Source organism: Cyprinodon variegatus, unplaced genomic scaffold (assembly GCF_000732505.1).
Source record: "Cyprinodon variegatus isolate N-32 unplaced genomic scaffold, C_variegatus-1.0 Scaffold717, whole genome shotgun sequence".
Taxonomy (NCBI): Eukaryota; Metazoa; Chordata; class Actinopteri; order Cyprinodontiformes; family Cyprinodontidae; genus Cyprinodon; species Cyprinodon variegatus.
Window position 1 is genome coordinate 153,782 of NW_015151170.1, and position 14,596 is coordinate 168,377.

Consider the following 14,596-nt stretch of genomic DNA (forward strand, 5'->3'; position numbering starts at 1 on the left):
CACGGCCGATAGCAAACTACCGACCCGGGGCAGCGCTGGATGAAAGGCCCTCAACCGGGCCAGACGGATTTAAAGCACTTTGTAGAAAAGGCAAAGAAGAATAAACAATCTGGGATTCACATAACATATTCACATAATTTAATATACTGTACTTTTTCTAGATGTTTGTTAATCTGCCTAGTTGCTCATAAATAAACACATTGTCAGAAAATAAATAGTTTTTATATGTTTAGCTGACCAATAGATTCTCAATTATTAAACTGGTACATTACTTTTTTAGGTTTGTGACATCAGATTGGACTATGCACACACAGATTTACCTTCACAAAGCCTCAGAAGGGCAAGATTTATGTAGAAAATGTAAAGCTGTTCATGAAATTATGTTTTGTTTTTATAATATTTTTTGTTGTTGACATTCATATAAATATACTGGTGTTATAACTTAGTGTACGTTTGACTGGTTTTTGGTAAACGTCTATTTTGAATTTATAGCCCCCCCTGGAGAAAACTCCACCAGCTGCCACTGGCCCAGACGCTACAGTTTACTCTTAAAAAATGAACATACAGCTCTCCCATCTTTCTGGCCATGATATACACACCTCATAGGATCAACACCATCACACCATCATAGGATGGGTCCATATAGAAATGATAAACAGACATGTATGTATGTAGAGGGGTTTTTTGTTTTTCCTTTTACAGTTGCACATTTCAAGTTTCCAAGTATTTAATGAAGATAAGTTGTGCCTTCATCAGTACTGGATTAGAGATATACAGTTAAGTTCACAAGTGGACCAATTCAATTCAGTTTGGTTCAGGTAGATATTTAATGATGCAGAAAATAACAATCTGATTGTACAATTTATTTATGAAGCTTTCTAATAATAAATAAGTGCTATAAAATATTTGCGTGCATGCTTGCATTATCTGTGCCCATGCGTTTAAAAAAAAAATCTTTTTGCTTGCGTGTTTTGCGCGCTCAGATTTTATTTGATGCCCTATTGTGCGCCTGTATAGTATTGGGTAAGCTGACGCCCCTGCTCCCCCTCTGCAAACCCACCCAGTGATGAGCAGTATTTTCACAACATAAAGAGGCAACCCCACTTAATGCTAAACAATTAGAAGTGTGTTGAAGAAATGGGACTTCCACAGCTCAGAGAGAGCGTCACAGGTGGCTGTCAATCTAATGGCTGATCTCTGTGCTCGACTTTGCCGTTGAGTATGTGAGTGGTGGTTGCATTGTGTGTGTGTCTCATTGCTCTCTAACCTCCCTTCTTCTCAACACCGTAGTCCTATCAGATCAACAGAGGAATCTTTGTCTTAGAAGCAACAACATCACAGCTGTGAACCAGTGACATGTAAGTAGCTTTTTGTGAGATCTGATTGAAAGCAAATATGCTTTATGTACTAAATATGCATAAACACCGAAATTATAAACATTTTGTTCCTATTAGGATGAGATGGAAGAGGTTGCACTACAAGAAATAAAAAGCAATTTAAGTGTGCTTAAGAATGAAAAGAAAGTTAACAGTTTAATTTTTATTTTTTTAACATCTGGATAATGTGTAGAGTTTTTTTTTTTGTTTTTTTTTACCTTACTGCAATTAAGTTTAATTGTGCTTACTTTGTACCAAGAGTAGAAAGACGGTGTGCACCACATAATTTAGGCAAAGTATTGTTGCTTTCGCTAAGCCAAGTAGTAATTACATGCATACATGATAATAAGCTGCTTTCATTGTGCCTTGGAACAGAAAAGGAGAAGGCTGGTAAATTTAAACACCTTCCAGATTCCCATGTGTGTCTTTTATAGCTTGCAAACTTACTGGACTTATTTTAATTTGGAAGCCGTTTTTCTTTAGTTTTGTTTTTATTTGTTAGCATTTTTTGTTTTTATATATGCAATAATTTCAGGTAAAGTACATTTACAGAAATACTTGACTCATTAAGTCTCAAAAGGAAACTGAAAGAAATGTATTACCTTTTTGACTTTAAATCAACAGTAACTAAATAAAATCAACCATGATCAAAAGGATTTACACTGAATAAAAGTCCTGTTAAAACTCACCGTTTTCCCAGATTCAATTCCTCAGAGTTTACTTTTAGGCTGAATCAAGTGTTTTGTTTTTTTTGTTCTTTTTTTTGAGTGGCAATTGTTTCCCCTGGTTCAGGAAATTATGGTTCGGCTCGGGTCATTTAAGCCACTGATCTGATTTACAGATCAGTTTCTGATCCAAACCCACCTACATCTAGAACTTTACCACCCTTTGCAAGAACAACTGGAACTAAAGTTTCCAAAAGAAAAAGGAGTCACACAGAGGTTATCGTTTATTAGAGAAGGCCTTGACAGGCTGACAGGCTCACATGTCGATAAATGCATTTAGAGGAATGCTTGAGTTACATAACCACCTGCGGACTAACTGATAATGCAACCTAAATAACCATGACCTAAAAACTTTGGTGTTCATGCAATAATAAATAAGAATAAACCTTGAAATGGTGAAAGCATATAATGAAACACAATAAATTTGAAAGAAAACATAAATCTTGATAATGAATCGTTTTGTTTGTTTTTTTCCTCCACCCGGTTTCGAATAAATACTTACAATAACTAAGTATTTGCTTTCCACCAGCAACTTATCCCCCATATCAGAAGTTAGGTTGGCCTCATAATAACAGTTTTGTTTTCTCACCAAATGAATAAGCTTTTATAGCTTCACGATTACTTGCGTTCAAAAACGATATCCCAGAACACATTTATGCTAGCAAACATCTGTATGTAAGCAACTAATCTTTTCCTTTTGCTGTTGGACAAATGTGCGGCTTTACGGTTGCTGGTAGGTCATTTTCTATTGTAAGTAAAACCAATCGTAGCTTATCGTCACATCTTTTTAATTTAGTTTTCTTTAGTAGTTTAGCGTTATTCCAAGCCATTAAAAAATAAATTGTCCCTTTGAGATAAATTCCTTTATATAACTTTACGAAACTTATAGATGAAGGTTGTTACCCTGATATCTTTTTGCTGCTTTAATGGTTCATAAGTAAGCAGCTCTGTAGCTTTCCTTTTGTTCCATTAACACACTCCTCCGCTTTTTGTTACATTACTCACTCTATTTGTTTCCATCTTTCACTAAGTCACAGTTGACTTATTCTCCACCACCTCCTTTGAGAAAGTATTTTATTTGCATTCGATGGATTTAAAGTGGCCATATTCTCCCCCTGAAAATGTCTCTTCCCTCCCAGACACATGGTGATAGATACCACGCAGGTTTTGGGGTTCAAAGCTGAAGCAGGAACTGTGTCATGCGTCGCCTTGCTTGCTTCACTTGTTATTTTGTGGTTTATGATGCCGTCTACAGCTTTTAAAATGGTTGCTGAGCCGACTTCTAGCTGCTTCTGTTGATTATGTTGTTTCACTTTGCGAAATTGTTGAAAACTTTCAAACAAATATAAAGGTCATACTATAATGGTGGAGATACAGATAAATGGGCTTGTGGGAAGGTTATTCGTTAATTTTTATTTTTTGCTCTGTTAATGTCGCAGCTGTTACTATGAATATAAAATTCACACGTATTAGTGTAAACTTTCATACATTGTATACATTGCCCAATTCAATATAAAAGAACAGCAAAAAGTCAAGAACTACAGAGAAGTTATGGTTTATGGTCACAGTCAAGTCATATGTCTTGGAAGAGCAAATCCAAGTCAAATATGTCTTTGAGAGGCAAGTACAAGTCAATTTTGTGAGCGACAGGTCCAAGTCAAGTCCTGAGTCTTTGAGAGGCAGGTCGAAGTCAAGTCTCAATTCTTTGAAGTGGAAGTCTATATTGTGTCTCATGGTAAGTTTTAAGGGGAAGTCAAAGAACAGTCTCTGAAGGGTGGGGTTTGAGTCAAGATTCAATTCTTTCTGAGATAAGTCCAAGTCAAGCTTCAAATTTTTGAGTAGCAAGGTCATCCAGGTCATACGAATATTCGTTTGAGGACCAGAATGTTCACATTTTGGACAAAGAAGACAGGTGGTTTGAAAGGGGTGTAAAGGAAGCCATTTATGTTAAGAGAGAAAAACCAACCTTAAACAGAGGGGGTGGACTAACGACTCGCTTTTCAGAGGCATAGGCCAGTATCGGGTTCTGCTGGCTGACAAAGACCTCAACGACTTCCCATTACTAAGAGGTGGATCGTTTTTTTCCGTTCAATTTGCATGTTTTATACGCCATAAAAAGGCTTTTGTTTGTGCCAATCTAAAAGCCTGGAACTCAGTGCTACTCCAGACATTTTGAATTGAAAAAGCTTCCTGGATGAGAAACGAAACGTCTTCAAACTCGGAAAACAAAGTCCAGTGGTTTGTTTTTAAACTTTTCTAACTTTGTTGGAATATTTAAGGAGCTAGTGAAAGTCAAGTCTCAAGTCTTTCAGGTACAACTCTAAGTCAGATCTTAACTTTTTCAGAGGTTAGTCCAATTAAAGTTGGAAGTCCAACTCAAGACTTTGATGGATAGATCTGTCAGTTCTCAAGACTTTGTGAGGCAAGGCCAAGTCAAACTCCAAGTCTTTAAGCAGCAGGTCAAAGTAAAGTCTCAAGTCTCTCAAGTACCAGTCAAATTTCTGAGGGGCAGGTTCCAGTCAAGTCTCACATATCTGTGAGGCAAGTCAATGTCAAGCTTCAAGTCTTTCAGCAGCAGGTTTAAGTCAAATCCTAAGTGTTTGAAGTGAAGGTCCAAGTAAGATCGAAGATCCAACTCAGTCCAAGTCAGTTGTCTGAGGAGCAGTTTCAAGTTTCTGGTATCTGTGAGGCAATTCAAAGCCAATCCTCAAGCATTCGAAGTGCAAGTCCAACTCAAGTCTCTGATGGACAAGTCAGTCAAGTCTCAAGTCTTTGTAAGGCAAGTCCAAGTCGAGCTTTACATCTTTGAGCCCCAGGTCAAGGCACCAAGTCAAGGGGTAAATCCAAGCCAAGTCTTCAAGAGACAAGTCTAAGTTAAGTTTCTGAGGGGCAGGTTCAAATCAAGTGAAATGTCTTTGTTCATCACGTCCAAGTCAAGCTTCAAGTCGTTGAAATACAAGCTCCAGTCATGTCTCTGAGAAGGAAGTCAAACTGGAGTCTTTTTTTTTTTATCCCTATAGCTGTTTTAAATGCTGATGCTCAGTTTTGTTGTCACCTTTTATCACCTTCTTGCTTTTTACTACAGTTTGCTTGGCAAACTGTAAATAAGTCTTCTCAGCTCACGCAGTTTAAAAGGTAAATTACAAAAGTAATTGATTTAAAGTGATGGTAATGTGTTACTTTAGAAGACATTTTTACAACAAGTACAAGCAGTCAGAGGCCTGTTTTGCCCTGTGTGGGTTTATGCAAAGGTAAATAACACAGATTGTCCCACAGCTACACAGAATTTAAAAAGCACTATTGAACATCTTTTTACCACATTTACCTCAAAATGTTAATGGGTCTATTTTTTCTTGGTTCTTTTTCACCTGAACCAGATCTTAAAAGATCTTAAAGTAGAAGCAAAACTGTACAGCATCCTGGCTCACACAAACACCGGCGTGTTTGTCCAAGTCGTAGTGTATGGCTGTCTTTGTTGTGGCGATATGAGAGGTCAAGCCACAGTGGAGCCTTGCTTCATGTGGCAGCTTCGCCTTTAGGTTTGGTTGTCCACTGTGGATGTGGGTACTAACTCTGGTTAAAGGCCAGGAAATTGTGGTGTAACAACTTGTTTTTGTACTTTTTGCTTTGTTTGTGTGTTTTTACAATTTCCTTTCCTTTTAAAGTTTCATCTATCTGCAAAAACAAGACTGCTTCCCTGTTCATGTGCTAAAAGAATTTCCCTTAAAATACAGAAAATGGAAAATGTTGAATGGCTTTGAGTCTTCAGAAATGAGTTTTCAGAATTTTCCAATACAGAAAAATAAACTGTTTTGATGCTTTTGTAGATACAAAACCTCAAACAAAGGCAGATTTGGTTCTGTTTTTTTTTTCTTTTATGCAACTACCAATCAATCTAAAACATGATTTTTATCTTTGTTTGACATTCTCAACACTTCCGTTACCTTTTTTTTTTAAGAGCTGGTGTATTGTAATTGTGTTTGTTTGAAACCTGCAGCTTTTCTATCACAGAAATGTTCCAGAATTCCTCTTTTTAATTCTTTTCCATGTGTTGTTTTCTCAAAAAACAACAAGATCGCATCTTTTTCGAATTTCACTGTAAATAAACATGGTTTTAGGAATATTCAGGTTTATATTATCAACTTTTTCTGCAGTAAGGGACATATTTAAAAAAAAAATCTACCTCTAAAGTGGAGGGAATCATCTAGAACCAAAGAGCACCTGTTCAACGGAAGAGCGACATGCTGGAGAAATGAGGCTGTGAGGGCGGACTGCAGTTTCCTGTTGTGGGTTTTGTCACCAGTCTGTTAATCTGCAAACTTCATGCAATCTTAAAGTGTGGGTGTTAAAAGCAGAATGTTTCATCCAGACATATAAATCCGCTACTGGCTCCTCACTGCAGAGCTGACAGTCCTTAAAGACACGGTTCTGCTCAGAGCGCTGCCTGTCCCGTAGCCTAAAAGCCAAACTGGGATAGGAAGAGGTGAGGGTTTAAGTTATGCTTTTTTTCATTATTAATCTTTTAAAGTTGTTTTTCCCATTCTGTCAATTAAAGTAAATGAATGAGTAGGACAGATAGGGAAAGCTCTGTAAGGTTAAAAGGTCAAAGGTGGCAGAGAGTAGATTTAGATTTGGTATACTAATACAAAATATTACAAAAATAATATTCTTCTCCTCTTTTCATCCAGTTTTTGTACACAAATCTGTATCCAGAACATCAAGACCAAGTCCAGCTTGACTCATTCCAGGCCTCACCATGTCCGTCGACCCAGCGGTCGAGCTGCCTTTCTTCTACGGCAGCATCAGTCGCACGGACGCCGAGCAGCACCTGAAGCTGGCTGGCATGTCCGACGGCCTCTTCTTGCTGAGACAGTGTCTCCGCAGTCTTGGAGGCTACGTCCTGTCCGTAGTATGGAACCTGGAGTTCCACCACTACACCATAGAGAAACAACTAAATGGGACCTACTGCATCACTGGGGGGAAGCCTCACTGTGGCCCCGGGGAGCTCTGCGAGTACTACAGTAAGGACCCAGACGGGCTGGTGTGTCTCCTGCGGAAGCCCTGTCTACGCCCTCCGGAGACGGCAATAAAGAATGGCGTCTTTGACAAAATGAGGGAGAAAATGCTGAGGGAGTACGTCAAGCAGACCTGGAACCTGGAGGTGAGGCTGTGGACGCTGCTGTTAACTAAAGATTTATGATTCTCTAAGACATGCAAATATTCATGGATACTATAGCTCTTAAGTTAAAGATACCTAACACCATGTAGAGTAAAATAATTTCACTCTACTCCAATAAAGTTAGTCCTGCTAATACAGCACCATTCCCAATTATTGGCATCCCCTTGAAAATTGTATAAAAGGGGCAAAATAATCTAGAAACATCCAAATTTTCATTTGAGGGGCACATTTCCTGTACCATTTAGGCGCAATGGGAAAAACAAGACAACCACGAGTTAAAGCATATACAGGATCACTTTACAAGTCAACTAATAGATACAAGAAAACAGACAGATATCTAGATGCAGCACCAATGATTTTGAAGTTTAAAATAATTGGAGCCTTGAGAGAAATGGCTGGACTGGAACAGCAAACACACTGATGAAGTAACACAAAGCTATGGTTTTACACCGAGGAGGACAACTTTTAGGGTTCACCAAGCCTTCATTTTTAACACTTTTAAGCATCTTTATGTGGCTATCAATTACTGAGTGCTTAATAAAGGAAAAATATTAATATATTTTTGTTTTAAATGTAACTGCGGCGTTCATTTTTCACAGCTAACTCAAATCTGTTGCTTCATTTAATCCAAAAAGTGCATTTTTTTGCTGCAACATGAGTTTCTTAAAGTCTCAGCAATCATCCTCATAATCATTAATGCAATGACCTTAATTACTCAAACACACAAGAAATAAACATGATCCATGATTGTTATATAAGCGATTTTGGCTGCAGGCTTTAAAACTTTATGTTGAAAGTAAAACAGTGAAATACTATAGTTTATATATTCTACTTTAAAATAATTTGGTGATTCTGATTTGCGGCACTAACAGCAAGGTTTAAAAAACCAAACATATTTTCTAATTAAAATAATTTTACATGTACATATGGCATTTTAAATATCGATGAGAAACACTTTGCAGGAGCTTCAGCCTTGAACAGATTCAAGAAATTTACACAGATAAAAAATTAAAGTAGAATCATTGTGTTTACAGTTTATTTATCAGATAGCCGTTTAGAAACGAATGGATGTTTCACCAGAGTCCTCCAGAGAGAGACAAAACCAAGAGCAACAAAGATGCATTACAGCATTATTTCTCAAAGAATAGTAACACAAATGTTTAAAGTCGTTTGATAAAATTCTTAAAATCCCAGTGAGTGACAGTGGGGTATATACGGTACTCGAGCTCTTTGAGTTGCACATTTAAGCATTTGTAAATTGTTTTTTTAAGTAGATGCAGATCTTAAACTGATGTATCAATTTTAAACTGTTAATAGTTTTTAGTTTTTTACAGGTGCTTAAACCATAATTGAAAATGAAAGCCCCAAATTATTGTTATTTAAACATATCTCATGAACACATGTTGAATTAGAAGAATTTTTGTTGCACAGCATGTTTCTGCTCTTACTGTTCACATAAAACAAATAGAATAGGTTTCTCAGGTAAGTTGGGATGATTAAAATCATTCCTATTTTCCAAATGCAAGAAAAGTAAGATATAGATTGTTTATATACCGGTATATATATCAAATAATTATATCAGAAGTTTAAAGAAAAGGCTTTTTATTTGCCTTTAAAGATGTTTGATTGAATCCAATGTTTTGGGTCTCCTTGCCTGAATGTGGCTCCATTCCTTCAGACTGAACTGGTCTAACTGAGTCTGGTTTGTGGGTCGCTTTGATTAGTTAAAGCATGTTGAATAGAGCTGAGATCAGGACTTTGTGGCAACCGCTCCAAAAGATTTGTGTTCCTGAAGCCACAGGGTAACGTATTAGCACTATGGTTAGTGACATTTTTTATTTAGAATAGCTTAGGGCTGAAACAATTCATCAAATTAATTGTGATTACTTGATTTTTTTTTTTATATTTATTAATCAATTACTGGAGTATAGAGACTCTAGGTGACAGAGCAACCCACTCATAGCAGTAGTTTTAACAGAATTAATCACATTTTGTGTTAAAGATAAAAAGTTTTTGTTGGTTAATATGCTCTATCCAGAGAAATTCAAGTGAAATAGTTTTAGTTTCACCTAGTTTAAAATCAGGAAAAAAATTATTAATCGAAAAAATATCAACAGATTGATTGATTATCGAAATAATCATTATTTGCAGCCTTAGACTAACTTTTTTTCTCAGAGCTTAAACCTCCAGGCTAAGCTTAAGATGTTAATTCATTATTTCCACGTTGTATTCTTTCCCCATTCTGCCCTTCATGTCAAAGAGCGCACCAGTCCCTCCTGCAGCAAAATACTCCCACAACTGCCACCCTCGTGCTTCATAGCAGGGAAAGCATCCTCAGGCGAAAAAACTTTCCTTAAAGTCTAACAATGGTCAATATGGGGAAACGCTTTATGTCTAGCATCGAAAGTGCTTTCACATTTTAAACAAAGAACCAAACTCCTTCCTGAACAGTGGAATTAAGGATGCGTTTTTCCCCCCAGATATCTGGAAAAAGGTACAGGGCAAATATGTAATAAATCAAAATTTAGATAATTTTTTTTTGGTTTGTTTGGCTACAAGGTTTATCTGTTTATTTATTTTATGGCCTAGAATGCTCGCTTGTCCAGAGTCCATTGCAACATGAGTAAGTGTTTACTTCCAGCTAGTATGAAGGGATCTGCAGGCTAGATGAAACTTAGGTGACCTATTAGACGTTAAGAGAGCTTTGACTTTACTGCCAGGGCCATCACAAATTGAGAAAATTATCTTGTTTTATTTATTTGTGCTTCTTGTTTGATTGCCTGATTGATCTCTGAGTGAGCCATACCGAGGAAAGCTGCACTCAGCATAACGAGACACTTTAGGAAGTTTCTAGAGTAGAAAGGACAGGAAATCCAACTAAACTAAACTCTGACAGACTTTAAGTCATCCTCAAGATGTCTTCGGTTTTCTTTTTATTTGGATGAAACCCATTCCGTTAATTTAAAAAAAAAGAAATCTACCGGTATATAAAAAGCTCTTTAATTTAAATGTGAACTTTACGTTTCAGCTAGGCAGTATTAGTCTGTTTCCTCCAGATTACAGACACATTTTCCATCCTTTTTCTGAAATCTGAATCAAGCAAGTCTGGCTATAGAAAAAAAAAATACCTCAAGGCACTTTTTGAAATGTCCTTAAAGGGTATTTCATAATGGTCTTGAGAAAAATGTTGTGTAACCTCTTACCAGGCTTGGTTTATCTAGTTGTTTAAATGTAGATCACCCTATGAAAGTGAAATGATTGGAGGTTTATGATATGGTGATGTGGCTCTCTGCAAATGGTGGCATGGCATTATTAGCAATAATGGTCTGTGTGTGTGTGTGTGTGTGGGTTTGGTATGTAAAAATTTCTCAGTTGCCCTCCACCATATTGTCTTTTGCTTAATCTTATGTCCAGCAGCCCCCCTCCCAACCCCTGTTGTTCTGCACCACCCAAACATACAGTTCTCAACTACTGATTGGTTAATGGCTGCTACAGTGGCTGCCTGATCTGCAGCTTCCCAAACAAGTTATTTACAGCTTTAGAGTAAACCCTATTTAAGTATTCCCATTTTAAATTCCAAAACACTAACATGCATAGATGCATGGGGCAGCGTACATTTTAGGACAAGCCGAGGTCTCAGAAATAAACTCATCTTTAGGTCAGCAAAAAAACAAAGCTCGTTTGTTTTTAGCTCAACCTCGACAAGTAAAGCAAATATCTGAGTTTAACAAAATGTTTTATCTTGATGTTTTTGATAACGTGTTTTTGACAGCCATCTGTTGTTATGTGAACACCCTCTGAGTCTGTGTGTAAGGACAACAGGTGAAATTGTGATTCAAGGTCAAATCATGGCAACATTTTTAACTCTGAACATGCAATAAATTCACAACAACTTCCATTTAAAATATAGTCATTTAATACCAAAAGTAATTGAATTCCAGTTCAAACATATTTTAAAAAATTAATTAAAAATTCTCAACTAAGCTTATAAAACTTACTCAAACTACAGCTACTCTTTGCAGAGAAAAGCTCAGTTAAAAAGTCTCATGAATAAAGCGAGGCAATGATATCACAGTTCAGCATCAGTTTTTAAGTTTAATTACCAAAGTTTATTTTGAAAGATTTAGAATCATATTAGCTTTTTAACCAATTTAGAGCAACTGGCATGTGTTCAAACTGGTCTACAGTGCAAATCCAAGGGGTAAATAAAACTTTATTTGGGTTAAAAAAGATTTAATGATTTATCTGATCAAAAAACAATAACCATTTAGATAATTGAATCTCAAACTTATGATGGTTCCCACTGGAATAACATCAAGTAGAAGCCGTTATGGCAAAGAGGGCTTAGCTTTGTTAGCCAGGTTGGGTTTATTAAGACAATGGAGCCAATAGCTCTTATAAACAAGGGGATCCATTTTAAATGACTCTTTGATCATATTCCAGCAATCAAATGTAAAAATTCTGAAAATGTATAATCATTAAAGTTTTACTATTGTTTGTCATAACCATTGTTGGGAATAATGGCGATATTTAATAATTACGTTGGTAACGGAGTTATTTTTTCACTAAAAGGGTAATCAAACTAATTTACTTATTTAAATATTAATGACCCAGATATTTTGCTTACAATCCAATATAACACGTTACTTTAATTTAACCAATCAAAGCGACTTTCCATCAGTGCACTCTTACAAATAGAAAGATCTTTTATTGCAGAGATTGGCTGAGGGCTACGAAAGTGGGCGGGTGTTCAACATGCAAAGGTGGCTCACACAGTTAGTTTTAGTTAGTTAGTTAGTTAGTTAGTTAGTTTTTAAAAAAATGACTCTTTCTTTCTTTAGTGTTATTGTAAATTCACTTGTATGGTATATCTTGCTGTTATTCTTTTCTTTTTACATGGATATATTGAGTGGGAGGGGGTTTATGAAACAGTGGCTCCTTCAAGAAGCGCAATCTGAATACACTGTTGGTTTAGTCCTTTTGAAAGTAAGGCATTGATACAATTCCAGATTATGGAGAGAGATTATGTGTGGATTAAACATATATGAGCCATCAGAAATAATAAAACATATTAATTCAGAAAAAGGCAAATGTGCAGGTGAGCACAAATAAATGCAGCAGGCTGGCAGAGAATCTATATTAAACCAGAATGAAAAACAAAAAATGACAGAACTTAAAGCTATAGTGGAGGATGTTCCTTATCTGGGTGGATCATCAAAATAAGTGGTCCTCCTAACTGTCAATCATTCTGATGATATGTTTACATAAGGCTGTCCTTCGTGCTCATCTCCATTTTCACTTACCAGTGGCAAGTCTGACATAGTGGAAAAATTGCAAATCTTCTTTTGGAAAGCATTTTGTATGAGCGATGCAAACAGCAAAAAGTCCATTTCTCCTCGTGTGGGTGAGTGTTTTCAAGCATTGTGAAGGTCCTCCACAATACCTTTTAAATATAACGGAGTAGGGTGAATGCCTCTATGCTCACAACAGTGATTATTTATAGGATTATTCTGGGCCTACCTTGTATTGGCTCAAATAGGAGCTGGAGGAGATAAATTCAGCCGTCTGGAGCCTAATCTGCTGTAAATCTGTTGGGGAGGGTTGGGGGAGTCAAGCAACAGAAAAAGACAACTTTCTAAAGTTTTATGGTATTTTCTATTTTTACATTGTATTCAAACTTTAGTGATCTTCATCATTTAATGTTTTACTTTTCTTCTTTTACTTCTCTTTGACATAGGCTGCCTATGTAAAGTGCATTAAAACTATTAGTATTATCATTGTTATTTGAAAAAACAAACAAACAAAAAAACAGCCTTATTGCCCCTATTTGAGTAGCTTTGACCTAATATTTCTTTCACGGTCACTCTCAAACTCCCTGTAGTACCACCCAATCCTCTCATTTCAATGGGGCGGAACCAAACTGGTTTCCAAGTCTTAAAATACAGGTAGCAATCTTTGTAGGTCACCAGCAATACACCCATTTACTGGATTGCATGTGTTATTTAGCAGCCCTTATCTGTAATCTTTGAAGATCAGGCCCCATTAAGTCAAACTAAACCATTTTCTCTCTTCTCACAACATTTCACACCTTATATGGGTAAGGAGAATCAGACGCCTGAGGTTTAACTTCAAACAGCCCAGAATGCGTTAGGATGCCATAACAATTTGTGTGAGAGCAAGTACTATTTTTGCATCTTTTCAGGGAGAAGCCATGGAGCAGGCCATCATCAGCCAGGCTCCTCAGCTTGAGAAGCTTATCGCCACCACCGCCCATGAGAGGATGCCCTGGTACCACGGTAAAATCAACCGACACGAGGGGGAGAGGAGGCTTTACTCTGGAGCACAACCTGACGGCAAGTTTCTGTAAGCTCCTCAGAGCCAAAGCTCTGCCTCTGTGTCTGCAGTGATTCTTTTAGCTCCCCATCAAGATCTGAGGTCTTCATTGACCATCATTTAATGGTTCTGTCGTCCATTTGTCAGAGTCAGAGACAAAGATGAGCCTGGTTGCTTTGCGCTGTCTGTGATGTACGGGAAAACCGTTTATCACTATCAGGTCCAGCTGGACAAATCAGGAAAGCTGTCTATGCCAGAGGGAACCAAGTTTGACACAATCTGGCAGGTAGAAGCCTCTGCTAGTTGTTACATTTACCATCTATTTCTACAGCAGATCAGCACCTTGTAATGTAATTGTCTTTGCATTTTTCAGCTAGTTGAATATTTGAAGATGAAGCCTGATGGGCTGGTAACTGTCCTCGGGGAGGCCTGCCTGAATGGAAAAAATGCTGAAGGTAATAAAAATAGTTCTACTCTATACACAAAACCTCACTAAGGTTTTCATAATGTGGCTGTCTAGAGAGATACGATTAAAAACCAGAGTCAGAGGTGCATCTATATTGTTTATTCTTACATATAAAGAAATGGCATTCCTGATTTCACTGCTCTGATGTGACAGAAACTTTGTTAATGGTCCAAATAACCACACATCGTAATGAAAAGCAATTAGCACTCCAAAAAAACACATCTTAACAAACACAGAAAAGCCCCTGATTCAATCAGTCGCTAACCAAGCCAGACTCAGGATATTGTTTTTGGGTGAGATTAAAGGAAGCGCCCTAAAAGACAGACACATAGGCATTGACTGAAAACTAAACTCGTTATATCCCATTTACAAACAACTTATTATTATTATCATTACATCGGATACAAAACAAATCAAAACCAGATTCCAAACAGTTTATTAACTTTCAAGAATGATTAAAATAGCTGTATCTCCTAATCACATCACCTGGCCTCCCACGGAAACATACACTTTTGCA

General features: G+C 37.0%; 1 protein-coding gene across 4 annotated transcripts in view; it reads left to right on the plus strand.

Moving 5' to 3' along the window:
- Positions 1 to 1,152: 1,152 nt before the first annotated feature.
- Positions 1,153 to 14,596, plus strand: part of LOC107097723 (tyrosine-protein kinase ZAP-70) — a 26,178-nt gene continuing 12,734 nt past the window's right edge. Inside the window, exons 1-6 of one of the 4 annotated variants that reach the window (XM_015394984.1) lie at positions 1,153 to 1,171; positions 1,291 to 1,358; positions 6,790 to 7,262; positions 13,483 to 13,643; positions 13,761 to 13,899; positions 13,987 to 14,068. In XM_015394984.1, coding sequence (XP_015250470.1) covers positions 6,858 to 7,262; positions 13,483 to 13,643; positions 13,761 to 13,899; positions 13,987 to 14,068 — 787 coding nt within the window. In that variant the 5' untranslated portion in view covers positions 1,153 to 1,171; positions 1,291 to 1,358; positions 6,790 to 6,857. The other 3 variants (XM_015394982.1, XM_015394985.1, XM_015394981.1) reach the window with 3 other exon arrangements.